At 33.0% G+C, this 24016-nt stretch overlaps 1 protein-coding gene across 2 annotated transcripts in view; it reads left to right on the top strand.

Annotated features, from left to right (window-relative positions):
- Positions 1-21278: 21278 nt before the first annotated feature.
- Dr (muscle segmentation homeobox protein Drop) overlaps positions 21279-24016 on the top strand; it is a 45199-nt gene continuing 42461 nt past the window's right edge. For both annotated transcript variants that reach the window (XM_089646933.1, XM_089646932.1), the window contains exon 1: positions 21279-22416. In XM_089646933.1, coding sequence (XP_089503059.1) covers positions 21594-22416 — 823 coding nt within the window. In that variant the 5' untranslated portion in view covers positions 21279-21593. The remainder of the gene's footprint in view (positions 22417-24016) is intronic.

Genomic DNA, 24016 nt, shown 5'->3' with positions numbered 1-24016 from the left:
TGGTTTCGTCTGGTAATTTAACACCCACATTACATGAGGTTTTCTACTGTTGTGACTCTATTTTATCATTAATGCTTCTGGTTTCGTCTGAAAATTTAACACCCATATAACATGAGGTTTTCTACTGTTGTGACTTTATTTTATCACTAATGCTTATGGTTTTATCTGGTTATTTAATAATAATAATAATTGGATAATTTGTAGAGCGCCGTTTTTGTGAAAAATCACCTCAAGGGCGCTGTACAATTTATTTCCTAGGATCTACATTTGTTATTTAGAAAAGATACCAAAACATACTTACCTGGCAAGTCACTTCCAACAAACACACTTATATTAAAAAGTTTATGCTTATAAAAGATAGAACTGCACGCAGAGGACACTATATCAAAAAACACTGGTCGTCGCATGATCTTAAGTCTGCTATAGTTTTTATTTTAATTTAAATGTATTTTAACTGTCTTAAAAGCCTACAAATTGTTAGTTGTTATCATTTTTATTTATTTATTTTTAATTATTATTTTCATTTATTTTATTTTATTTTTAGTATTTTTTACATTTTGTTAATTTAAATTTAAATTGCCGTCAACTGTGAAAGTGGAGGTTTCTGAAATTATGGATACGACTGTCTGAAAAGGTGCGTTTTAAGTTTAGACCTAAATTCTGTCGAGTCTGCGATCATTCTCAAATCATGTGGCAGTCCATTCCAGGCTTTAGGTCCTGACACGGCAAAAGCACGCTCACCGAACTTAGTATCTGGTGTGCGCTTTGGTTCCTTCAACCTTCCGATAGCTGATGACGTTGCTGACCTAAGGGTTGACTGTCGGGAATTGGAATCTTCTGGAATACACAATTCTGATAAATAAGCCGGAGCCATTCCGTTAAGTGACTTAAATACCATCCAGCATACCTTGAACTGGATTCTTTCAGGACATTTGAGCCAGTGCAGATTTTTGAGATGCTCTGAAATGTGGGAGTATTTAGATACTCCGGTGATAAGCCAACAACAAGATAAGTTAACACCCATATTACACAGTCATTCAGTCTAAAAAGTATTGAAAACAATCTTATAAAAAGAACTGCACCATACATTAATTAAAGTACCTATACAATAACCTAACCGTTTAGTCCTGATAAAAAGCTATCTGGCGAGTATAATATTGCGCATTGGTAGTTGCGCTGCTATAGCCAAACCGATATTACCGAATCGACTTACGCTGGTACCACTGCAGGTATTTTCTATAAATTTACTTTCCTAAACGTTAGACGGCTAAGTAAAAGTTAAAAATAATAATATATTGACATTGTCGAAAGAAAAAAAAAATCACTTTAATATACATTGACAGTTCACATGTACTTTTGACTCTGTTCGCGTAGTATATATTTGAGTAGATAGGTGGGTATTCACAAAGACTTGATGGGTAGGAAGATCAAATACTGCATTTGTTCTACCTACCCAATGTACCCATCCTAAAATGTTACCATGACCGGAATAATTGTTGCAATAAGAAAATATGTTAAATTCTGCCTTTAAAACTCACAAAATGCTCGGTGTAAATTAATACCTCAGACGGTAAGGTAAGTGTGATATAAAGGAGACTGCGGAGTATACTTTCGTATTTTTGCATAAAGTTTACAAGTGAAGTCATCTTGTAGCTGGCATACTTTGTGTGCACCAACTGCGACGGGTAAGTACTTTTCTCCTACGTCCATTCTTGGCTTATCTAATTTTCCAGAAACCCAGATTTAAAATATTGTGGAGTACTGTTCATTGAGATTAGCGGATGTGTAGAAATTAATTCTTAGAGTCTCTCTCTCTGGTTTCAATCCTGGGATTGGTTTGCAGCAATTTCATCTAATCTCCTCTTCCATTCTTCCCTGTCTTGTGCGGCTCTTTTGACTTGTGCATATGATGAGCAGCGCACGTCCACCAGCAGGTCCTCCAGGTACTCTCTGCGTGGGCGTCCCCTAGAGTTGGTCCCCTCAGTCATACCCTCCATTATGACATGCCAAGAGGCCTTCTAGAGTCTAGTTCACCCCAATTCTTTAATAAGCTAGTTATTTTGCAAAGGTTATTTTGAAACGGTTATTTTGTAACGGTTATTTTGAAACGGTTATTTTGCAACGGTTACAAAAGTTATTTTTTTAATGAGCGACATATCCATTTTTTTTTGCATATTGACAGCTTATCCGGTACCTTGAAGGCCGCGCTAGAAGCGACGGTTTTCGTCTACCAACTATTCTGACCGTGCTCGCAAATATTGCTAAATGACCATAGATGACAGAATTCGTCAATATCTTACTGACCTATGTCTTTATCGATAGTCTGTTCTGAGCCCCCAGAAACGAAATTTTGCCTAGCTTGAAATTACTACATTAGATTAGTAGTAACCTCACAACCTACCCCAAAATCCCTAAAAATTAAATATTTTTAAACAGTTTCACTGTGGTATTTCAGGAAGCAGTCTGCAGGGTGAAGATTGCCCTGGAAATCGTCAACCTCCGATAGGAAAGAAACGGTACCAGTCAAGCATGTTTTGAAACTGTAAAGTGTGGCGATTTTCTGAAATCTTTCTAACCTAACTTAACGTTTTTTCTAATATGAAATTATTTATTTAGCACAAACATTATTAATTTAAATGTTTCTGGCTTTCATAGTATCAGAGTATGTTTCAAAGTATGGAGAGAGGGACGTGAATTTATGTAGATATTAATTTTATTGAAATGGGTAAATTTAAAAATTGTGTTAAAGATTGGAGTCGAGTTCAGACTTAGAAGAAACGAGATGTTGAACACATTCTAAAATTTAAAAGTAAAAAAAAAAACAGATTGTGACTCTCTCCGTGGTATAATATCGCAAATTTCGTCAATGTGTAATTCTGGCAGTGCAATCCAGGTATGTGTAATTTACACCTGTGTAATTTCACCTTGACACCGACAAATTCAAAAGATTTGGTTACTCATTTGTTGGCCAAAATCTCATTTTCTAATATCTTTGGCCAAAATCGTTGGCCACAGTTCTCCAAAGTGTTTTAAGATAGATACTATTGGATAAAGTTCACACTGTTACAGACATCATCATACCGATGAAATCGGAGGGGTCGTAAGTAAATATGTACGCTGAAGAAATTTGAAAGAACTTCGGTTTTGCAGAATTAGTGGTTCTGAAACTGAATTTGATGACGCTTTATTTAAGGTTAATCTCTTATATATATCTGTCTTCCCATCCAGACAAAAAATAAACATTCAAACAAAACATTAAGTCACATCAAACACTTTAAACGTCACCTTCCGTAAAGAATAAAGGTCTGTTTACATCACCTGCTTGGCGTATCCCAGAAAATTCCTCGGTCGGGTTTAAAAGAGCTTTTTATTAACTAAACAAAAGGCCCTGGTATCACTTTGTTAAGGCCGGTGTACACAACCATTTAACGCCGTCTGCGAAGGCTACCTACTGCTGGCGTCTGTCGTGCTGTTTGTGTAACTTGTACTTAATGAGGGACAATGTGGTAGGTAGGTACAGTGTGAGTAGGTTGGTCGCTGTCGATTTATATGTGCAGTTGAAGCTACGCATAGGTTCGCTTTTTAATTATCGTGTGCAAATTAATTATCTAAAGTGCGTTCTCTATAAAAGTTTACAGATATAAAAAACAAAGGATCTGTCTTTCAAGTAATACGCCTCTGAGAGCATTGTACTTTTTTATATTTTCAGCAGTTGTTTTCCATAGAAAGAGGGAGAAAGGTATAATGAATTTATCAGCGGTGACAGACAAACATGTTATAAATTACCTGACAATGGAAAATTCTTCCATCTGCCATTATTATAGGGTACCAGAGCAGACCCGTGAAAAATCACAGGATAGTATAAATTCTTGACAAATCAATTTTGAAAATGACACTTAAATTCAAAGAAATTTGAATTTATTGAACCAGAGTTACGCAGGACGCACGGACAACTGAAATTAGTATTTTAGATACCATAATCTAAAACTTCCGGCAACGAACAAAAAAACATTGGGAAAACCTCTTAAAAGCCATTTCCTCAGCAGTTTTATTAATGACTGACACATTCTTTATTTGTTTTGTAAACTCACTGGGAATAATACATTATAAATTTGTTATCATTTTGTAATGTATTATCGTGTAGTAAATAAATAATTTATAAGCAACTGGTAAAGCTAGTAAGCTGCAATAATGGAATGATGAATAATTGAACCCACAACGCCTTACTGGGAATCCGATGCATTTATCCACTCGGCTACTACCCGGCCATATTTATTTATATACTAATATGTGTTATTTAACCTTGCGAAGGAATGTTTTAATAGATTAGTTTGCACACACATCGGGACATCCAGATATCCTGAGGTCAGAGGATCTCTCTCTATCTTCGGCCCCATAAAGTGTGATGATATTTTATAAAAATGACCGACTCCTGCTTAAGTGTGAATAAAATAAAGATATCATAACTCTAGCATACCATAAGCGTAGTGGAAGAGTTGTTACACAACACCACAACACAATGTGAAGTAAATGTTTTATGTGTACCTATGTACATATAGATATACGAGTATAATATTTTTTTATTTTTTACTAGAAAGACAAACACTCCCGGGTTTCGAATAACCTGACAATATTGGAAAATCTCCCACTACCACCACAGTGAGCGAAAAACATTGCTTGTGTTGTGATGGAGGACTTAGTCAGCCGAGGAATTGAACACACTACGCCTGGGTGGGACCCAAACGCGATGTCAACTCAGTCACAGACCGGTATTAGGTAGAAATATTTAATACCTACTTTACTCATAATCATAACACACACGGGTAATATTTACGTCACTGGAGTACCTTCTTACCAATTATTGTACTCGTTAAATTATTGTAATATTTTTAACGAACACCTCACAATAGAGAGTTTTTTCCAGCATCAGTTTTTAATGGGCTCCGCTGCAAACAGATTTAAGGGTGGAAGCGGTGGGGTGGGGTGGGGTGGTGTAAGGGGCATCCCCACCACCTAGCCCTGGCCGTATCGCTTCCAGTAAATTCGTCAATTATTTCCCGATTATTAACCATATTTATCTTCAGTGGCGGGCCGGGAATACAGTTAGTAGGTACTAAATATAAAAATAAATTGTGAACAGTGCGATCGCTGTTTATGTGTTGATTGTAAAATACGAGATAATCAACATGATTAAGGACGGGTTGTTTCGGAAAATTTAAACAATTCTTCAAATTTCAAAATTAATTTTCATGTTTTGTGAAAGTTTTTTTCAAGTTCTGTTATTATTTTAGTTCTGTCAAGCGACTAGCCTATGATGATATAATAACAGAAGTTGAATAGGACTTTCACAGAACCCAAAAATGAACGTTGATATTTGATGAATTGTTCAAATTCTATGAAACAACCCATCCTTATATAGAGTAAAGGAAAAAAACACGTTTTCTACATATATCTATTCTGAATAACTATTATTTTAACAGGTAATTGGCATGCTATCACTTTTTTAACAGGATAATTTTTCTTCGTGTGTTCAACAGCACGGAATTTAGTTACAAGATGGCTATAATAACATACCCCATAAATAATTATTAATGTTTGTTTTTAATACTCTTTCTTTAAATTTGTTTTACTAAAATTAATATGTGTCACATGTTTGTAAAAGCCCGTATGGGTTTAAAAATTACTTACGTAAGGTATTATTTTATTTTTATTAAAGGTTAATTCATTTCTATTTTCCGATTATCAGTGAGCTGCCTGTAGCGTGTGGGTAGGTAGTTATGCAAATAATGATATAGGTAGGTATGTGAGTGAGTGCGTGTGTGTTTGTTGTATAGGATCCAATTAAAACAAACAAACGTCAATGGCGGAATTCAGCATAATCCGATTATGGCACTTATTTTTCATCCCCGAACAGCATTCACATAAGGGTTGAATAGCAGGCTGTTCCGAGATGAAGTTCTTTTTATCTTCACCCACAAAAATAATAAAAGATTTACGTTTTTGTTTGTTTTAATATTATAGAATATTTAAAATAAATATATTTAGAACCGGTAATATCTATGCATCTTAAGTAAGTAGAAACTGTCACTGTGCCACTGAAGACATAAACCGATAGAAATTGTGGGCGTGATAGAATTTGTGGGCGTGTCGGTGTGTTGAAAAGAAGTTAAATTTGATTGTCTTCATTTAATTTTCTAATATATAGTGAAATTATTAAGCAGATAGTTCATTTCAGATGTTGGGTGAGTTGGCGACTTTTTCTTCAAAATCAATATATATCAAGTATTTATTTATTGCATCTCACTATAAATAAATAACATTTTTTCTAATAAAAATTAACCTCAATAGGACTAAGCCTGTATCAAGGTTAACAATTTACATTTAAGTGAAGCAAACATAAAGTAATCACGAACATAAAGTAATACTAGACATAAACGGCGCTCTACAAATTATCCAATTATTATTATTATTATTATTATTATTAAACACAAAATATTTCAAAAATAAAAAGTATTTTATGTGTTTCCAGATGGGTAATTTGACACCTACCTAAATTGTAACAATATTTAAACCATAACTACTTATTAACCCTAGATAACTAATCGCTCGTCGAGGCGACGACGCGCTACTCGGCGAAATTCGAAATCACCTACTTCCCCCCGCTCCCCGACCTTGACTCTTTCATTACCTTCCTAATTTGAGTAAACAGAGCAGCACGTGACGCGATTGCGGCCACACGCATACTAGGACGTGCCCTATGACCATCTCGTCGTCCGCTGGACGAAACTTTAGTTATAAAAACAATTTTTATTTTTAAGGTACGTACATTCATATATTCTTATATTTATTGTTAATGTTGAAGAATCTTCTACAATAGAAGCTCCGGTTCCATCTAAGTCAAACGTGCCTAAAATTTGCTACCTGTGTCCATCCAAGGCCCGGAGGATGACCAAACACCGTTGCACCAGATGTAGAAAGGCTGTTTGTTGTCCACATAATGTTGACATGTGTGGTCACTGTGTAGACTGATATTTTGATATTAATTTGTACTTATTTTCTTCATTATAAACTTGACTTTTGTGCCACGTAACAAGTTCCTATCTTAATTAAATATTTTTGATTTATTTATAGTGTTTTATAGCGTAGTCCACTCGACGAAAGTGTAGTTACAATGAAACAATGAAAACAGTTTAGTTATCTAGGGTTAATCATTATTCCTAAGAAGAAACTTGTAGATGATAAAGACATCTAGGGTGACATTCAGTTTCTAGAAAAATGGGACTTATATAAAATCTTTTTATTAGAAAAAAAAAGATACTTACCTATATATTTTTTTTATTTTATTTTTTTATTTTTTTTTATTTAGTTACTTTTTAAAATAATTAGGTACATTTTTGTATGGCACATGAAATAAAATATATAAATAAAATTAAAACAGATCATTGAAGTCCTCCTCACTAGGAGATCCTGTGCTGAGGGGGACTATATATGTTAGAATACGTTTTCAGCAACTAAGATGATGTTTTAAATATATTAGTTAGTTCTTCTTCCGATATTTCCATAAGCCAAGATTTGATGTCCTTAATGTAGTTATTTTTCGTTTTCCTTTGTTTGATGTTGAGAGGGAGTTTATTATATAATTTAATTGCTAAAAATTCAGAGTTTCTTTGTCCAAAAGTAGAATTACATTTAGGAATATTTAGCATGTCTGTTTGCTTGGCTCTGGTTTTATGATCGTGAGAGGGGTTTGCCTCTGGTTTATTTTTTAAGTGATGAACTAGAATATTTTTAGCATAGATTTTTTGTAAACTTGGAACATCAAACAGATTAAAAATATCAGTAGTTGGCGTCCTTACGGGGAGCTTTAATATGGTCTTTATGATCCAATTTTGAGTTTTCTTTAGTAGTTTAATATGGTTTGATGATGCTGAGCCCCATCCTATTATTCCATATTCCAGTAGAGAGTGGCATAGCGCATAATATACTCTCTTTAGATCTGTAGTTGACAAGATATTTCGTAATTTTTTGAAGAAATAGATGAGTTTTGTTAGCTTTTTTGAGGTTCCTTCGATGTGTGCATCCCAATGAAGTTTGTCGTCAATTACGATCCCAAGATATTTAATTGTTTTAGTTTGGACTATATGCGGGCAAGAACATTGCGGATATTTATTTAGACATTCATGTAATTTGAGTGTATGCTCATTCGTTGGTTGACCTCTGTTGGTTTTAGAGAAAGTTAGATATTTAGTTTTACTCACATTTAATGTAAGGGAGTTTGCTTTTAACCAGTTTTGGAGTACAGTCAGACCTTGCTCCGCTTTTTTATGTGTGCTTGTCCAATTTTGTTCATAGAATATAATGACAGTGTCATCTGCAAAGCTCATTATGTCTCCTTCAATGGGAAGACTCATAAGGTCATTAATATAAATGAGAAATAGTATTGGACCCAATACGCTTCCTTGAGGGACACCGTACTTGATTGATAGTGTTTTGCTACTTTTATTACCAATTTGTACATACTGCTCTCTTCCAGTTAAGTAACTTTTAATTAGATTTAGAGTTGTTTGTGTTATTCCATTTTTTTTTAATTTAAAAAATAGTATTTCATGGTCAATTGTATCAAAAGCTTTTTGAAGGTCAATAAAAACTGCCAAGCATTTTTTACCTTCATCCAGTTTTTTTATAATTGTATTTGTTACTTTAGCTATAGCATCACCAGTACCCAGGTTTTCCCTAAAACCGTATTGTGTCGTTGATAATATTTTATTTTCATCCAAAAATTTAACCATTTGTTTTTTTATTACTTTTTCCAATATTTTCGATAGTGTAGGTAATAGACTAATTGGTCGATAGTTAGATATATCATTTTTGGGACCGCTTTTGTATATTGGAATAATCGTAGCAACTTTAAGACGTGTGGGAAAAATACCTTTTCTTATTGAAAGATTTACAAGGTACGTCAGTGGGTAGATTAGCTCATTTAGTAGATATTTAATTGCTCTGTTTGATATCAGTTCATTTCCCGATGAGGTATTTGTGTTTAGGGAGGCTATGGTATTTCTTATATCTTCACTTGTTATCTTGACTATGTTAAGGGAGTTTTCTTGATTGACATTTTCATTCCATACTGTTTTTTCGGCAGTAAATGAAGATTGTTTGATTTTATTCGCTAAGTTCGAGCCTATATTGCAAAAATAGTTGTTTGCAAAGTTGAGAATTTTTTCTGGATGTTCTGCAAAAGATGTTGGTATCCTGTCAATGTTTAATTCTTTAATGTTTTTAACATTGTGCGAGGCTTTAGCGTTTGTAATTTCGTTTATAATCTGCCAGAATTTCCGGGAATCATTATTACATTCCTCGATTTTCTTTTTATAGAATGCTTCTTTAGCATAACGGATTACATTTTTACAAATGTTACGATATCTTTTGTAGAAGCGATGTAAATGGATATCATAGGGGTGGTTTCTTACTTTTCTGTGGAGTTCGTCTCTTTTCCTGATTGAGTTGATAATGTTCTGACTAATCCAGGGTTTAATATGAATATTTTTATGAGATATCTTTTTTTCTGTCGTTATGGTGTTTGATAGAATAATGTTCTGAGTAAAGTCAATAAAATAATTCCAAGCAGCATCAGTATCATCATTGCCAAGAAGGTTTGACCAGTCAGCAATTTGTAGCTCGATTTTAACGTTTTCCCAGTTTGTTTCAGACTTTGCTATGACAGATTTCTTTTTTTGATTTATAGATATATTTTTATTATTAATAGATAGAAGTATTGTGTAGTGATCAGTCAGTGTAGAAGGGTAAATAATGGTTTGAGTTAATTTATCAGTTTTACTAAAAATATGATCAATGCATGATTTGCTTTCATTCCATACTCGTGTAGGTTCATCAACCAGGCTTTTAAAACCATGGTGAGCTAGTGTATGTATGTAATCATATTTTTTTGGATTTCCATTTTCCAGGATATCAATATTTATATCTCCGATAATAAAAACATTCTTAGTATTTTTGAGTAAGTTAAGCTCAAAATGTAAGGAGTTTAAGAATGGCTCCAGATTTTTTGTAGAAGGTGATCTATATATTGCGAGAACTGTTATATCCTTACCAATTGATATCCTTAGACAGTTTGCGTTATTAATATTGATCTCTTTGACTTCAACTTCAGTGTCTTCTTTAATGTATGCAATAACACCATCACTCTTTGTATTATTCATTAGTGTGGAGTAAGAGACATATTTATCAATTTGTAGAGGGTAGTGTTTATCAGTTAACCAACATTCAGTAAGTATAATTATGTCCCAGGTTAAATTTAAACTTTTAATTAATATTTGTAGCTCGTCAAAGTTTTTGTTTATGCTTCTAATATTTTGATGCAGTATGTTAAAATTTTTGTTCATTGTTGATAGGTTAGGTAAGTTTGCTCTTTTTGCATTAGGTTCCGTGGTTAATGTAGTGTCAGCCATTTTTAATTTTTGTTATATTTGTTATTTTGAGCCATTTTATTTATATGATGTTTTTCAAATCGTCTATATGTTTAACGTAAATTATTTTTTCGTTTGCATTTCTTCTTGCCATTATTTTTCCCTCTTTGTGCCAGACGTATGCATAGTTTTTTTCTTTTGAGATTTGTTTGGTTTTCCAAAGAAGTTCCTTATGGTAAGGGCTCAGTTCTTCAGCTATGTATATTGTTTCAGTTGAAATATCTTTGATCGCAGCATAATTGATATTTTTTCTATTTGCAATAAGCTTGTCTCTGGTCAATTTATCTGAAAATTGCACTAGTATTTTAGGTGGTGCATTGATTCGCCTATCAGGTATCCTTTTTACCTCTATAATTTCGCTGTATTTTAGGTCCACTCCTGCCGCCGCTGCCACTTTTTTAACCACTTCAATTTGCTGTTCCCCATTTTTTTGTGGAATGCCAGTTATTTCAATATAATTAGAGCGGGTTTTGTACTCCATATCTGAATTTTTTATTTCTAATTGTTTAATTATAGTATTTTTCTCCTGGTGCTCTTTTTTTAGGTTTATAAATTCATTTTCAATTTTTTTGTTTTGAAGGATTGTTAACTCTAGTTTTTTAATCAAATCATCGTATTGACTGCTCATAAACTCCATGCTTTTTTGGGTGTCCTGTTGTTGCTTTTCAATTTTTGAAATAATTTCTTTTTTTATAGCATCTAGTTTTTTTTCGAAAATCAGTGTAATTTTTTCTATGCTGAATTTTTCTTCAGGTTCAATGTTAGCACCCTTTCCTCTAGTGTTAGCCATTATTTACTGTTAAATGTAACAACCTGCCCCGGTTTTAGATATTGAAGTAGAGGTACAATACCGGTGATGACAGTTAGAAGTTTTATTTTTATCTATGGATAACTATGGAGTGACAGTTTTATAAGATTTATTTTCAATTTTTTTTTGTAATCACTTTAGTTATCCGGGATTACGGATATTAAATCGATTTTTTGTAATCTAACTCACAGTTTCGAGCACCTTTCCACACAAATCACTCACTTTCGGTATAGATATTATAAATAATAGCAGGATAACTTATTTGCACTTGTATACGTATTTGTAGTCCATAGAAAAGAGGAATATATACTTCTAGGGTTTAATTGTTTAATGAGTAGTGTGCATATACTTACCTAATATTTTTTTCTAAATTACGTAACGAAAACTCTCGAACGGCTTGCTCTGGTGTCATGATACCTACATATTTGCGTTGCTTTTACTATCTTGAACTTCAACAAAAAGGCAAACGGTCAATTTTATTGTTCTAACACTTATAGATGATTTTTTAAACACCTATCCATCATTATGCTCAAATTGTCAGACAGAAGAATTTTCACTGACTTGGTATTTCTATATAAAATTCTTAATGATTTAGTTGATAGTCCGGTATTGCTAGAATTGATAAGCTTTCGGATTCCACAACGTAGTACTAGAAGTCAGGATTTATTTCAGTGCAGAAATTCTGGGACTAACCTTCCATATGTATTCCTCTTTGCCCAGAATACTAATGGAGGGAAACCATTATACCAAGTCAGTGGACATCTTCAATTGATGTTTACACAAATATAAAATGTTGTTAATGAAGCAATTCAGTTATGTACAAAAAATAATGTATATTTCTTAATATTCTCATGTAAAAGCCCCGAAAAAGGGCGTTAATAAATAAAAAAAATAAAAAATAATTTTAATTCATTCCTTGGGAGGTAATTAAATTGAAACTTAAGCCCCCATTTAGCTAATTGACTGCTCGCAGTAATTAATTACCATTTTGGTTTTATTTTTTAAATCACTTTAGTAAAGTTTGATATGTTAGGTACATTTGTTAAAACCACCCTGTACAATCTCCCCCAAACGAACGCATGTAGAATTCATACAGAAGCAAGTCGTGATAGGTAGTTAGCAGCGAAGGTAATACAGGGTGGGCTAAAGAAGCTATCGAAATAGGGGCTGTAGTCAGTATATACCCATTACCAAGGCTGCCGAAGAGCCACGGAAATTCACGATTACTTACGAAGTTGGCGAACGATAATGTTTTGTTTAGTTGATAATGTAGGGTAGGCATCTCAGGGGATAATGTGTACCTGCGTAAGTAGGATACATACAAAAACTCGTTGTATGTTCATATGTTTATATTAGGTTCATTGCACAATATACAATTACAAAATGGTTTTCAATTTTTTTTTGGTATCGAAAAAAACTACGATAATAATGGCATTTTTATGATAACGATACGTTTTTTAAGAGGATTTAAAATGTGCCATTTTTGATTTGATACCAAAACAACGTTATCTTTTTTGTTGTTGCATATAGCGTTGTTGACGTCATGCCCCGGCCAACATCGGTGACAGTCGTCTTAACCAGTAGCGTTTTCTACATCATAATGACTTTGCAGCCTGTTTGCACTGTTTAGGAATGTGCAATTTTAGATCGTTTTGAAAATCAATAATTTTGAATTAAAATATTAAAATTACTAGTTTTTAGAAAGATTATCAGAGTTACAAACATTAACCTAAAAAAAATCTTAAAAAAAAGTTTCTTTGCTCTGGACCCTCATGTCGCGAGTTATAGCCTTACTAATAAACGTGTTTTAAAATTTACACAACTCATAAACAAACATTTAGGATACATTAATAAATGTTTATCAGTTGCGTTAAATTTAAAACACGTTTATTAGTAAGGGGGTAATATTTAAATAACATCGAGAAAGTTGGTACCCAAACGTCGTAATCATTTCATTAATTAGAGTAGAATATATCCTGAGTAAGATAATATACGAATAGAACGTTCTCAAAATAATAGTTATTTATTTTATTTTTTATTTTTTATTCTAGATAAAAGAAAATTACATTTTTCACTTATTTAACTAGAAATAACATATATATTACACATAAATATATTACACACTGATATTATTCACTTTCATTGTTTTGTTGATTGAGCATAAAATTGAGCAATTTTTTTTTAAATGTACCTATACTTTTTTCATTTTTAATTTCGTCTGGGAGGCAATTGTATATGTTGCTTCCCTCGTAACCAATAGATTGCTTGCTATAATGAGTATGTATGGTGTTTAAATGTATTTTATCGTGTTGCCGTGTAAAGTGTGTGTGTACTTGGGACGTTTTAATGAGTTCTGTATTTGTATGTATGAGTTTATTATTTATTTTGTAAATAAGAAGACATATATTATATTCATATAATTTTCTTAATTTTAATAGTTTTGTTTCCATATATAATTTTTTTGTTGATGTTCTAGATTTGAAGTGAAATAGTTTTTTGATTACTTTGTTTTGTGTTACCTGTAGTTCGTTTATATATGTTTCACATGTATTTCCCCAGATTTCAACCAAGTAGTTTAAATGTGAGTGTACGAGGCTATAATATAAACCTTTTTTAATTTTATTTGGTAACAGATATGATATCCGGCTGAATACGCTAATTAAGGGGGTGATTTTATCTTTAATATCTTGAATATGCTGTTTAAAAGTTAGAATAATATAAGTTAATAGTAAGAATAATAGAAGAGTAAGTATGAGACGATGTATGAATGTGAATGAGGCAAGGAGTGTGTGCCAAGACCGAGTTGTTTGGCGGTACTACTCTGTCTACCCCTGCGGGGAAACGGCGTGATGGTTATTTAGTTAGTTAGTTTTAGAACGGTCTCGTTGTTCAATTGTCATAAAACGATGTTTAGTGGACCTGGTCTGAATGTCCAAGGTTTTGGCCAATGTTACTATTTCCCTTCTCGCAACCCTCAATCAGGTCAATTTAGATGGCGGGTATGGGTACCGCCGCCCCGGGAACCATTAATTAGATAACCCTATGCCATAGTGGTTAGCTGCTTTGGTGACTTGGCTGGGTACATGAGATGTCAAGGCTTGGTGGCGGATGTGTCTGCACGGAGAAAAATGAGTATTGCTGATTTTTTTAAATCCTGTTAAAATCGAGATAGCATGCAGTTTCCTAGTAAAATTAAAAGAACTTGTTTATGCATCTGCGTTTGTCTTGACAGTATTTGCAACTGTTTTTCTCATCGTTTTAGAAAATCCACAAAAATTAACAATTGCTTAAGATTCTCTTCAAATCCTCCGTCAGAAGCCGCCTACAGTACGCTTCAACTGTGTAGATACATTTTCTACATATAAACAAACAAAGAGAGAGTAAAGAAAAAGATTTTGAAATAAGTTTCTTATCACATGCGAACTGATGAAATGATGTCTGCATGAACCTTAAACCTCTTGATTAACGCTGAGATATTAGAGACCAAGTGATGCTTTACAAGATAATTCACAATATTATGGATAGCCAGTACCTATTACAAAATATACATTTCAGATGTCCGTTAAGAGTTACTCGTTATTCCTACTAGCTGCTACTAGTGTGTACCTAGCGTTGCTCTTTTCTCTACTTTCAATAAACATAATATTCATGCATTATATACATAAACCTTTCCAAAGAAATTTTCTAAATGATAGTGAAAATCCTGTCAAACTCCGTTGCATGGCTTAGGAAAACTGAGCGCACAAACCAGACAGACGCGGATAGCGACTTTATTTTATACGGTGGTTAAGTAGGTAAGGTTAGGTTAGGTTAGGTTAAAAAAAATTTTCATCGTTTCCAATGTCTTTATATCACTTTTTAAAAGTGTGTTGAATTGTCACTGTGTTGAGTTATCATGGAACCATTTTATACTATTTAGAGAAGAGCAATACTAATTATCTGGAAAATATATTTATAAAAAGAAGCTGTATCACTTTTAATAGATTATGCTAGGACATTGATTTGTTTAACTCGAACTTCACTAAATTCATAACATTCTTACAAAATAAATTTCAATCGAATATGTCATAAAACTAATAATATTTTATTGATATTTTTTTCATTACAATTCCTTCTTTTTTTCCTGTTCTCCTTTCAGTTTAAAATGGAAAAAAATGATTAAAAATTAATAACAGCAGTTTGAATTGAATAACATAATTTTCTCTGATTGTTATTATTGATACCTACTTACTCCGTATTTAAATTTAGACTTAATAAATAGGTACATTTAAGTACTTGCTCTACTTTAGAGATATTTCGGGAATTTAATGTACCATCTATTATAGAATTGTATAAGAGAATCGCCTTATATCAAATTTATAAAGAATATTTTATTTATAAAATTCACCCCTCAGATAGCATAAGCAATAGATTCAAAACTAATGGCTTAATAGCCATTCCTATGCTTAGAACGACCACGGCTCAGCACCACTATTCGTATTTAGGTGTAAGATGGTACAATATATTATTGTCCAAAAATAAAATTAGTGTAACCGAAACTGTGAATTATGAACAATTCAAAAGGCTAATTAAGTCCCTAAAATTGGATACTGATATATTGTACCCCTAATTTTCTTGCACTCACTCAATTTGTAAAAAAATATTTATATATTAATTTAATTGTCTTTAAAAAACTATTTTTCTAATTTGTTTACCTGATATATTGTACCCTTAATGTCCTCACGCTTACTTAATCTGTAAGAAGATATATTTTTTAAATTATCTTTAAAAACACACTTTTCTAATTTGTGTAACTATGTTAATATTATGTTTGTATTTATATCAAAAGTTTTTGATTATTGTTTAAAAAATCATTAGAACTAATTGTAAATACTCCTCCCATAAACACGAGCTCCTGGAGCTCAACTTATGGAGTAGTAGAATAAAAAAAAAAAACAAAAAAATGATATATCCATATTGTTATAATTTATAATGTTAAATAATTTACAAGTAATAAATAAATAAAAAATATATATATATATATCATAACTCCTTTTATTGTATTCATTTTTTATTAAAAGAAAGACAAACATTCCCGGGTTACGAATAACCTAAAAATATTTTTAAAAAATCTGACTACTTTAAGAGGAAAATGTTGTTTGTGTCGTGATAGAGGACTTAGCTAGCCGTTAACTTATTAAAAAATACTCCTGCCTAATTTTCTACAATTAAAAGTTAAGCATTCATTATGCAATAATTTTATTTCGTTTGACGACATAATTCGTGGGACAAAGGTGGCACTGCAAGATACGAATCTTGTGAGCTTTCACAAAAAAGCTCTCATTATTTCAAATTATTTTAAAGTAAAAGCTCCCTAGATCAGATAGTGTCCCCATGTACTTTGAAAACAATCAGTTTCCGTTGATCCTGAATTTTTAAATAAGGGTCCTTGTTCGCTTTAGTCCTTTGTTGTCTAAGCTTTTCCCTACACAAATTAACTGTCGTTTAGCTGCCTAACTCTTTAGTATGCTAAACATTTGATGTAGATACAATCGGATTAGGATTAATATTAAATATGCTTGTAATATTATAGCAGATGGTTCGTTCTTCGAAAAGCTTACATGATTAAACTAGCATAATTTTAGTGATTTTTGTTTATTTATTTTTAATGTGTAAACCCGTAAAAAATTGCAGGATATATAAATTATATGTGTGTACTGATATGTAGGTACGTATAAATTATGTATGTGTACTGAAATGTATTATATGTTTGTACTGATATGTTATTTCTGTATGATGTTTGTAAATTATTGACATGCATTTTTTTAATATTATATTTCGATATTATGTTGGTAAAATAACAAAATGTGATATGATGTTTTGTAAATTTTCGACATGTATTATGTTTGTTAAAAGACTTTAATTAATTAAAGGGCGTTAAATAATTAAAATAGATAATTGTGAAAAAGTTTAATTTACCGTGAAAAGAGCCAAATAAATAATTACCCATTTCAAATAAATAATAAATTAATAGTAATTATTGGTTATATGATTTTGTTATCCACTTTACCGCTGTCTGATATGATTTAATACTTATCAGTTTCAATTTTGTATTACACAGTAATACGTAGAAATATTTCACATCACGCGAGAACCGAAATTAAAAATTCACCAATACATTAGTGAGCTTTAAAAACTTTTGTACCATTTTCAATAACTATAAATGTATATGGTATAAAGATATATTCTGTTCTTGTAATCTATCAACTGTACCAAAAACGTGGTGAAAATTTTAGTCAATAATTTTTCACATACGACCTTGTATGTGAAAACTTTACTACCTAATAGAGAAACTGACATAAAATAGTTATCCAAAAAATATTTACTATGCCAACCATTTTTGTCGCTTTTGCAATGTATCGATTTTTAAACCGTTTTTGTAAAATAAATATATTCCTAAATGGAAATTTGTATTATTGTATCCAAAAACATTAATTTATTAGAAAAAGAAATCAATTTTTTTAGATTAGGTTAGGTTGTTGCCTGTTTTTAGCATTTACCAAACAAAAACAAAAATGTTGAAAATTTCTAAAACATTTCAAACAAAGTGAAATAAGTAAAAATATGGCACGAATGTCATCTTGTTCGTACAGTTTTGTAAGAATTCCTAAAATAATTCCTGCCGAACGAAACAATTGAATTAAGATGTATATTGTTGTATTTTTTTGAGTTTAGAATCTGTAAGGCCATTAACATAAAAATGGGAACAAGCCTGACTTCATGTTCCTGAAAATAAAAGGAATGCGCTTACCGATTAATGTACTAAAATTTTCATAGGTTTTCGGTGAAGTGAGAATGGAATGAAACAGAGTGGATTGTGGAATGAAGTTTTGGTGTAAGCTTCGAAACAGAGTATTCTGAAAGCAACTTTCTTAGTAATATTTGTTACGCTTTCAAATCATGGTAGTTGTCTTTCATGACATTTTAAAAAATAACGATCGTAGATACAATCAATGATTAATATATAATATAAGGTAATTTTGTAATGATATCTTCCATGGTTTCGATCCCTGGCTACGAAACCAGAGGTGGCAGGTTTAAATCCGGCGTGCGCAAGTAAATTTTACCATATTTATTTTGGGTTATTTTCGAATTTCTAAATTAAAAATAATAGGAATTTTAATAGTAGATATACGAACCGTACCTTCTAGGGTGGTAGATATTTACAGTATCATCCATGTGAAACATCACAATTAAGAATCAAACGTTGCTTGAAATGCTGTGTATGGTAACCAGATATGAATAGCCAGGTACTTCTCACCTTCCTCTTCCCCATCTCCTTCCATCCTCACTGCTTTCAGTCTCACAAAATACTCCGATTGGGGATGCAATAGTCTCACTGACTCCAGATGGTTGGGAGCAGTTGGGACTCTTGTGCGGTACATATTGACATAAAAATATAAATACAAAAACATATTTATGTAAAAATGCCCTGAATTTTTTATCCACAAAGGCAAGGCTTTGGCTAAATTAACTAACTACCAAACCAGATGTTTGCGCAGAGAGGATGGACAGCTGTATAACTCCGTTTTTGCAAACACTCCTCGATTCATTCAAATTCATACATCGTCTCATATCATGGGTAGATATTCTTTTATTATCCTGACTCTTGACTGAACACGAATGTAGTTTTTGATTCACTTGATCTCAATCGTGTCACATCTTTCTCGGGCACTTCTTTTAAATTTAGGCTATTAGTCGTTAACCGAATCACAGTGCTCTTGAGGTTATTATTCAAAGAAACGGCGCTATACAAATGATCAATCACCAACCTCGCGGTCGGTCGGATTTTGAAAGGTAAATAATTAACAGTGTAAGGGAGTTAAATAAGCTAAACAGTTCTAGTAGACAGGCACCTAATATTATAAATTATGCTTTTTATAATTACCAGCGAGGCAAACGAAATTTTGCAAAAACTATTGTTTTAAAATGTTATCAAAATAAACAAACAAACAATTAAATTAACATATTAAAAACATAATCCTTTTTCGACTGGGAATTGAATGTGTGTTTTTTTTAAGTGAATGCCGCTCAACAGTGCGGTGCCAGTAAGGCTATAGCATCTATACAATTGGGGTAGGTATATTGTGAGGATGAAGGTAGTCTGAAGGGGAAGGAGATGGGGGAGAGGAAGGTTGGAGAGTACTTGGATTTTCAGATCTGGTCACTAAACATGGTTAAAGCCATTTCAAGCAGCGTTTCAACTCTGAATGATGGTCTTACACCAGGGTGATACTGAGAGTATCTTCCACTCCGATGTGATCTTATGAGGGAAAACCTGCATACCAACCTTCGAATGCCGTGTAAATAGGGAGGTGGGTAGGCACCTTTCCCTTTGTTACTTGGGGAAGATTTCTTCCCGCCGGGAAGCTAACGCAAAACTCAATAAAATTATTTACATTTTTTGTTTTTTTTTTTTTTAATGAGTTTTATTATTCACAATGTACAACCTAGCTTAAAATTAAGCTTCGTAATTTTCATACATTTTTTAATCAACTCTTGATGAAATTTTAATTTTGGACAAAGATGTAATTAAAAAAAATTACTTTACGTCTGGTACCTAGATAGGTAGGTAGGTACTCTGTAAAAAAAAGGTTAATACTGTTAGTACTAACCTACCTAGGTCATCCAGGGTACCTTTTTGCGTTAGTAAAAATCTATAAATAATAGGTACCTACTAAATATTACATATCTACCTACTCTACTATCTTCCACTCTAGCGATTTTTGAGTTTTTGGTGGTTAGTTTTTGGTTTTCGAAATTTTGAGTGGTCGGTTGGCATAATGTGCCAAATTTATAGAACCTAAAAATGTGGGATAAACTAAAATAAAAGAGATGCTTTCCTACAAATCTATACGATTAACTTATACTGCCCATTAGACAGAACACAATTTTTTTAAATATAAATCATACGCCCTTGAGGTGATTTTGCACAAAAACGGCGCTATACAAGTCATCCAATTATTATTATTACTGTACATTAACTCTTGGATCAGCCAAGACATATGAAACATCAACGATTTTATTAAAATTTGTTTATTTATTGGACAAATTGTATAGCGCCGCTTTTGTGAGATATCATCCCAGGGGCGCTTTACAGTCAAACTAAAATCTAAGTATTTATTTCAAGGTGGTAGGTAAGATGTTGATCGTCTTTTATTTTAAATTTAATTCTGAGTTTTAATTTTTTTTAACGCTGGAGTTCCTAGTGAGACGGACACAGCACAATGTAATTTAAAAAAGATGAAAAAAAAATGATATTTTTATGATGACACAAATTTCCAAACAAAATCGGAAAATGAAATATTTTCATGGCAAGTGGGTAGGTATCTACCTAATGCGACATTTATATTTCTCTATTGGTAGATAGTAAATTCATAATTTAAAAAAATACATAGGTATTTTACAAGGAAAGAACATGGTACCTAGCTACAGGAAATATATCTTCATTATGTTGCAAAATCTAATGCAATTAAATGCAACCGTAGTTTATAATAATTCTACACACAAAATATATTCCAAGGTGCATTCCAGTACCTACCTACTTTAAATAGGTGGGAATCAAAACATAACAACATGCGATATAATACCATGATGTTGTAAACCAGCCAGGAACCAAACACATATATTTAAACTTCACTCCACGAAACAGTTGCATTCTTCAGTCCACTGACACAAGGGGGGTTCAAATTCAATTTGTGCGATAGAAAGAGAAGAACCCCCCTACTAAACCGTGAAAAAAGAATCAATTCAAATTCTAGCCATCTGATTGGCTCATTCAAACCGCCGGCGTTCGAAAGGCGGGGCCTACCTTAATATGGAGACAGACTCCTCCCCCTTCCACGACTCGACCTGTTTTTAGTAATAACACCAAGTGACAGGCTAACCGGTTCCCTCTTGGTTCAGTTTGTATTCGTGCGCCCGTCGAGTCGGTCCTGTGCTAAGTCCGTAAAAAGCTTTCCACTTCAAATTTAAAGACATTGTATTGCATTGTACGAAACGGCATCGTAAATAGTGTTGTCCAACTTTCCGGTCATCTTGCAAAATATATCGATATTGTGCAAAATAAATAAAATACTATTTGAACTCATTGATATAATACCTACCTATCTACCAAAAATTTGTGTGATTTTTTTTACTAATGCTGAAATTAACAATTTTGTGAACTTTGTTGTTGACAGTGGTCGGTGAGATTTGTGTGTCCGTGTTTTTGGTAAACACCAATGGATAGAACAGTAGCGAAGTGCGAATAGAAGTTATTAATGTTAAAGAAGCAAACGCCTCCGTTGTCAAAGAGAGACTTTAGTATGACGATTCAAAATCTGTCGGTGGCCAAACAAAGACAAGCCATGGCCGTATCTCCGGAATCTTTGAGACCGCTGGACCGGTCCACCACAAACAACAATAACAATCATAATAATAAAAGTTCGAGAATAAGCTTCAGCGTAGCTTCTCTGCTGGCTGATACGCGACCAAGATCTAAAGCTTCTCCTTTGAGAGATGAAGATCTGGAAGCAAACAGCAGAATATCTCCCGAAATCTTTCATCACCACCAAATAAATCCTCACTCTCCGCTCAGGCAGTCCCCCCAAGCAAGACCCGAACTCCCTGGACAAAAGCGTGAATCTACCATCTCTCCCCAAATGAGAATGATGAGTCCAATGGTGACTCAAAACTCAAGTCCGCCTCTGAATCTGAACAACTCAAATGCAGCCACCCCACCTTTAATGACATCATCAGAAGACGAATACGAAGATTCAGTCAATCAAGAAGATTCAATAGTAGATGTAGAAGATTTAAACATCGATGGCTCTGTTAATGGTGAAGATGGAAGAACAAGCGACGAAGAAAGAGAAATGATCTACAGAAGACAGAGGCAATTATTGCAAGAGAGAGAAGGTCCTGGACAGGGGCCTATCAGACCGACACCTTTTAGCGCGTTAGCGGCAGCCGCTGCGGCCTACCAGGCTGGGCTGGGTGCTCCGCCCCCCGGCTGGCCCGTGGGACCCCCAGTCCTGGGGCCCTTTGGACCTGGAGGACCTATGTTCCAGGGACCAGGATTCCCTGTTTCGCATTTATCCACAGGTAAATAAACTTTATTTAATGAAGTCTTTTTGACGGACATATAGGTACCTACAGATGAGCGATTAGCAACATTTGTGTGATAAAACCACATTATTGCACAAATGACCTATTATCAGATGGTACTTGTTCGTAAAATTAAAAAACACAATGATATTTTAAAATGCCTACCAAAACATACCTACATATATTGGAGGATGAAAAATACCTACTCAATTATATTGTTTTTTTTACAAAACTATTGCGCAGGTTTGCAACTTTTGCTAATAATTCTACAAATCCAAGTTTCATGTCAAAATTCACGAATTTCAACAATTCATTTAGGCAGACCGTCTACAGAGGTATTTAAAGAATACGTCAAAAACCTAATTAATAAATAAAAACCCTACAAAAAAACATTCGGTAGGTTTGATGTTTTTTATGTTTATGTTTTTTCTCGATATATAAGTTTTTATTTCAACACCCTGTCATCGAATATACCAACCTTCGTCAAACGTAGTGACACTTACACCGTGTTAGATCCCATTTGAAACAAGATTAGTTTGTATGACCGATATTTACCGATAGCGCAGTTGTTAGTAGGTGCAGAGTTAATAGAGTCTTTAAAATAATCGACATTGCAATTTAAACTCATTAGGTAGATACTGGTACCGTTAATTAAAAAAATAACTCTCTAATAATTAACGCGTTGAGAGAACTCATGCTATGTGCAACTGTTTTGTTTGTTTGAAAAGGGACAAGAGATTAACTGTGGATATTTTCTTTTGCCTCTTAGCATTAACGTAGTAGGTAGATATTTAGGAAAGTAATGTATACTTACATAATATAATAATAAGGGTTGGTAGCACATAGAAGTGTAAAGGCAAGATACACTATTATCAACTTATGGCTAACAGATTGCATCCACCGGTTATTCAATCACTAATAGAAAACTCTATGTACATTGCGTTTGACCAATGAACATGATGCTGCGTTAGAATGTAATATATTATTATTTATTTTAATTCTGTACAGTCAGGTAATCTACAGGACCTACTTGCCTGGGAAGTTACTTGAGATTAACACTGTTTATTGTTTATTTAAGAAACTTAGATACAGTTCACACGCAGATGACATAATTGGAACACATGTAATTGTATCTATGCAATTATTAATTTTCGTATAGGTAGGTAGGTACTTAGGGATGTTATCAATAAATTTACAATTAAGGTTAGGTACTGGGTAGGTTGACATTATTTTTTCTCAATAAGACGCATTTAAAAAAATTATAGAGTAAAATAATTGCGATCCAAATTAAGTTATGGGTGGATTGGTATCTACAGTTCAATTATTAAAAATATTCTCGTTAAATTCATTGACTGCCTCCCCGCTGTGTTATTTGCCACCGGTAACAGGTAAGTAAGTAAAACTCATAACATTTTAATTAATCCAAGGTATTAAAAGCATTCAATTAAATTCCCGTAATGGTCTCACGCTTAATGTGAAGTAATTCTACGTCGCTCGTTGCCTTCTCAATTAGCACAAGTCTAATCAATTTTATTAATTAGAAATAGATAGGTAAGTACCTACATAACTACCTGCTGTATAAATTGATACATATAAA

The sequence above is a fragment of the Hesperophylax consimilis genome, chromosome 25, assembly GCF_061612785.1.
Source record: "Hesperophylax consimilis isolate HC1 chromosome 25, BYU_Hcon_1.0, whole genome shotgun sequence".
Classification (NCBI taxonomy): domain Eukaryota; kingdom Metazoa; phylum Arthropoda; class Insecta; order Trichoptera; family Limnephilidae; genus Hesperophylax; species Hesperophylax consimilis.
This window is presented reverse-complemented; position numbering and strand designations above follow the sequence as displayed.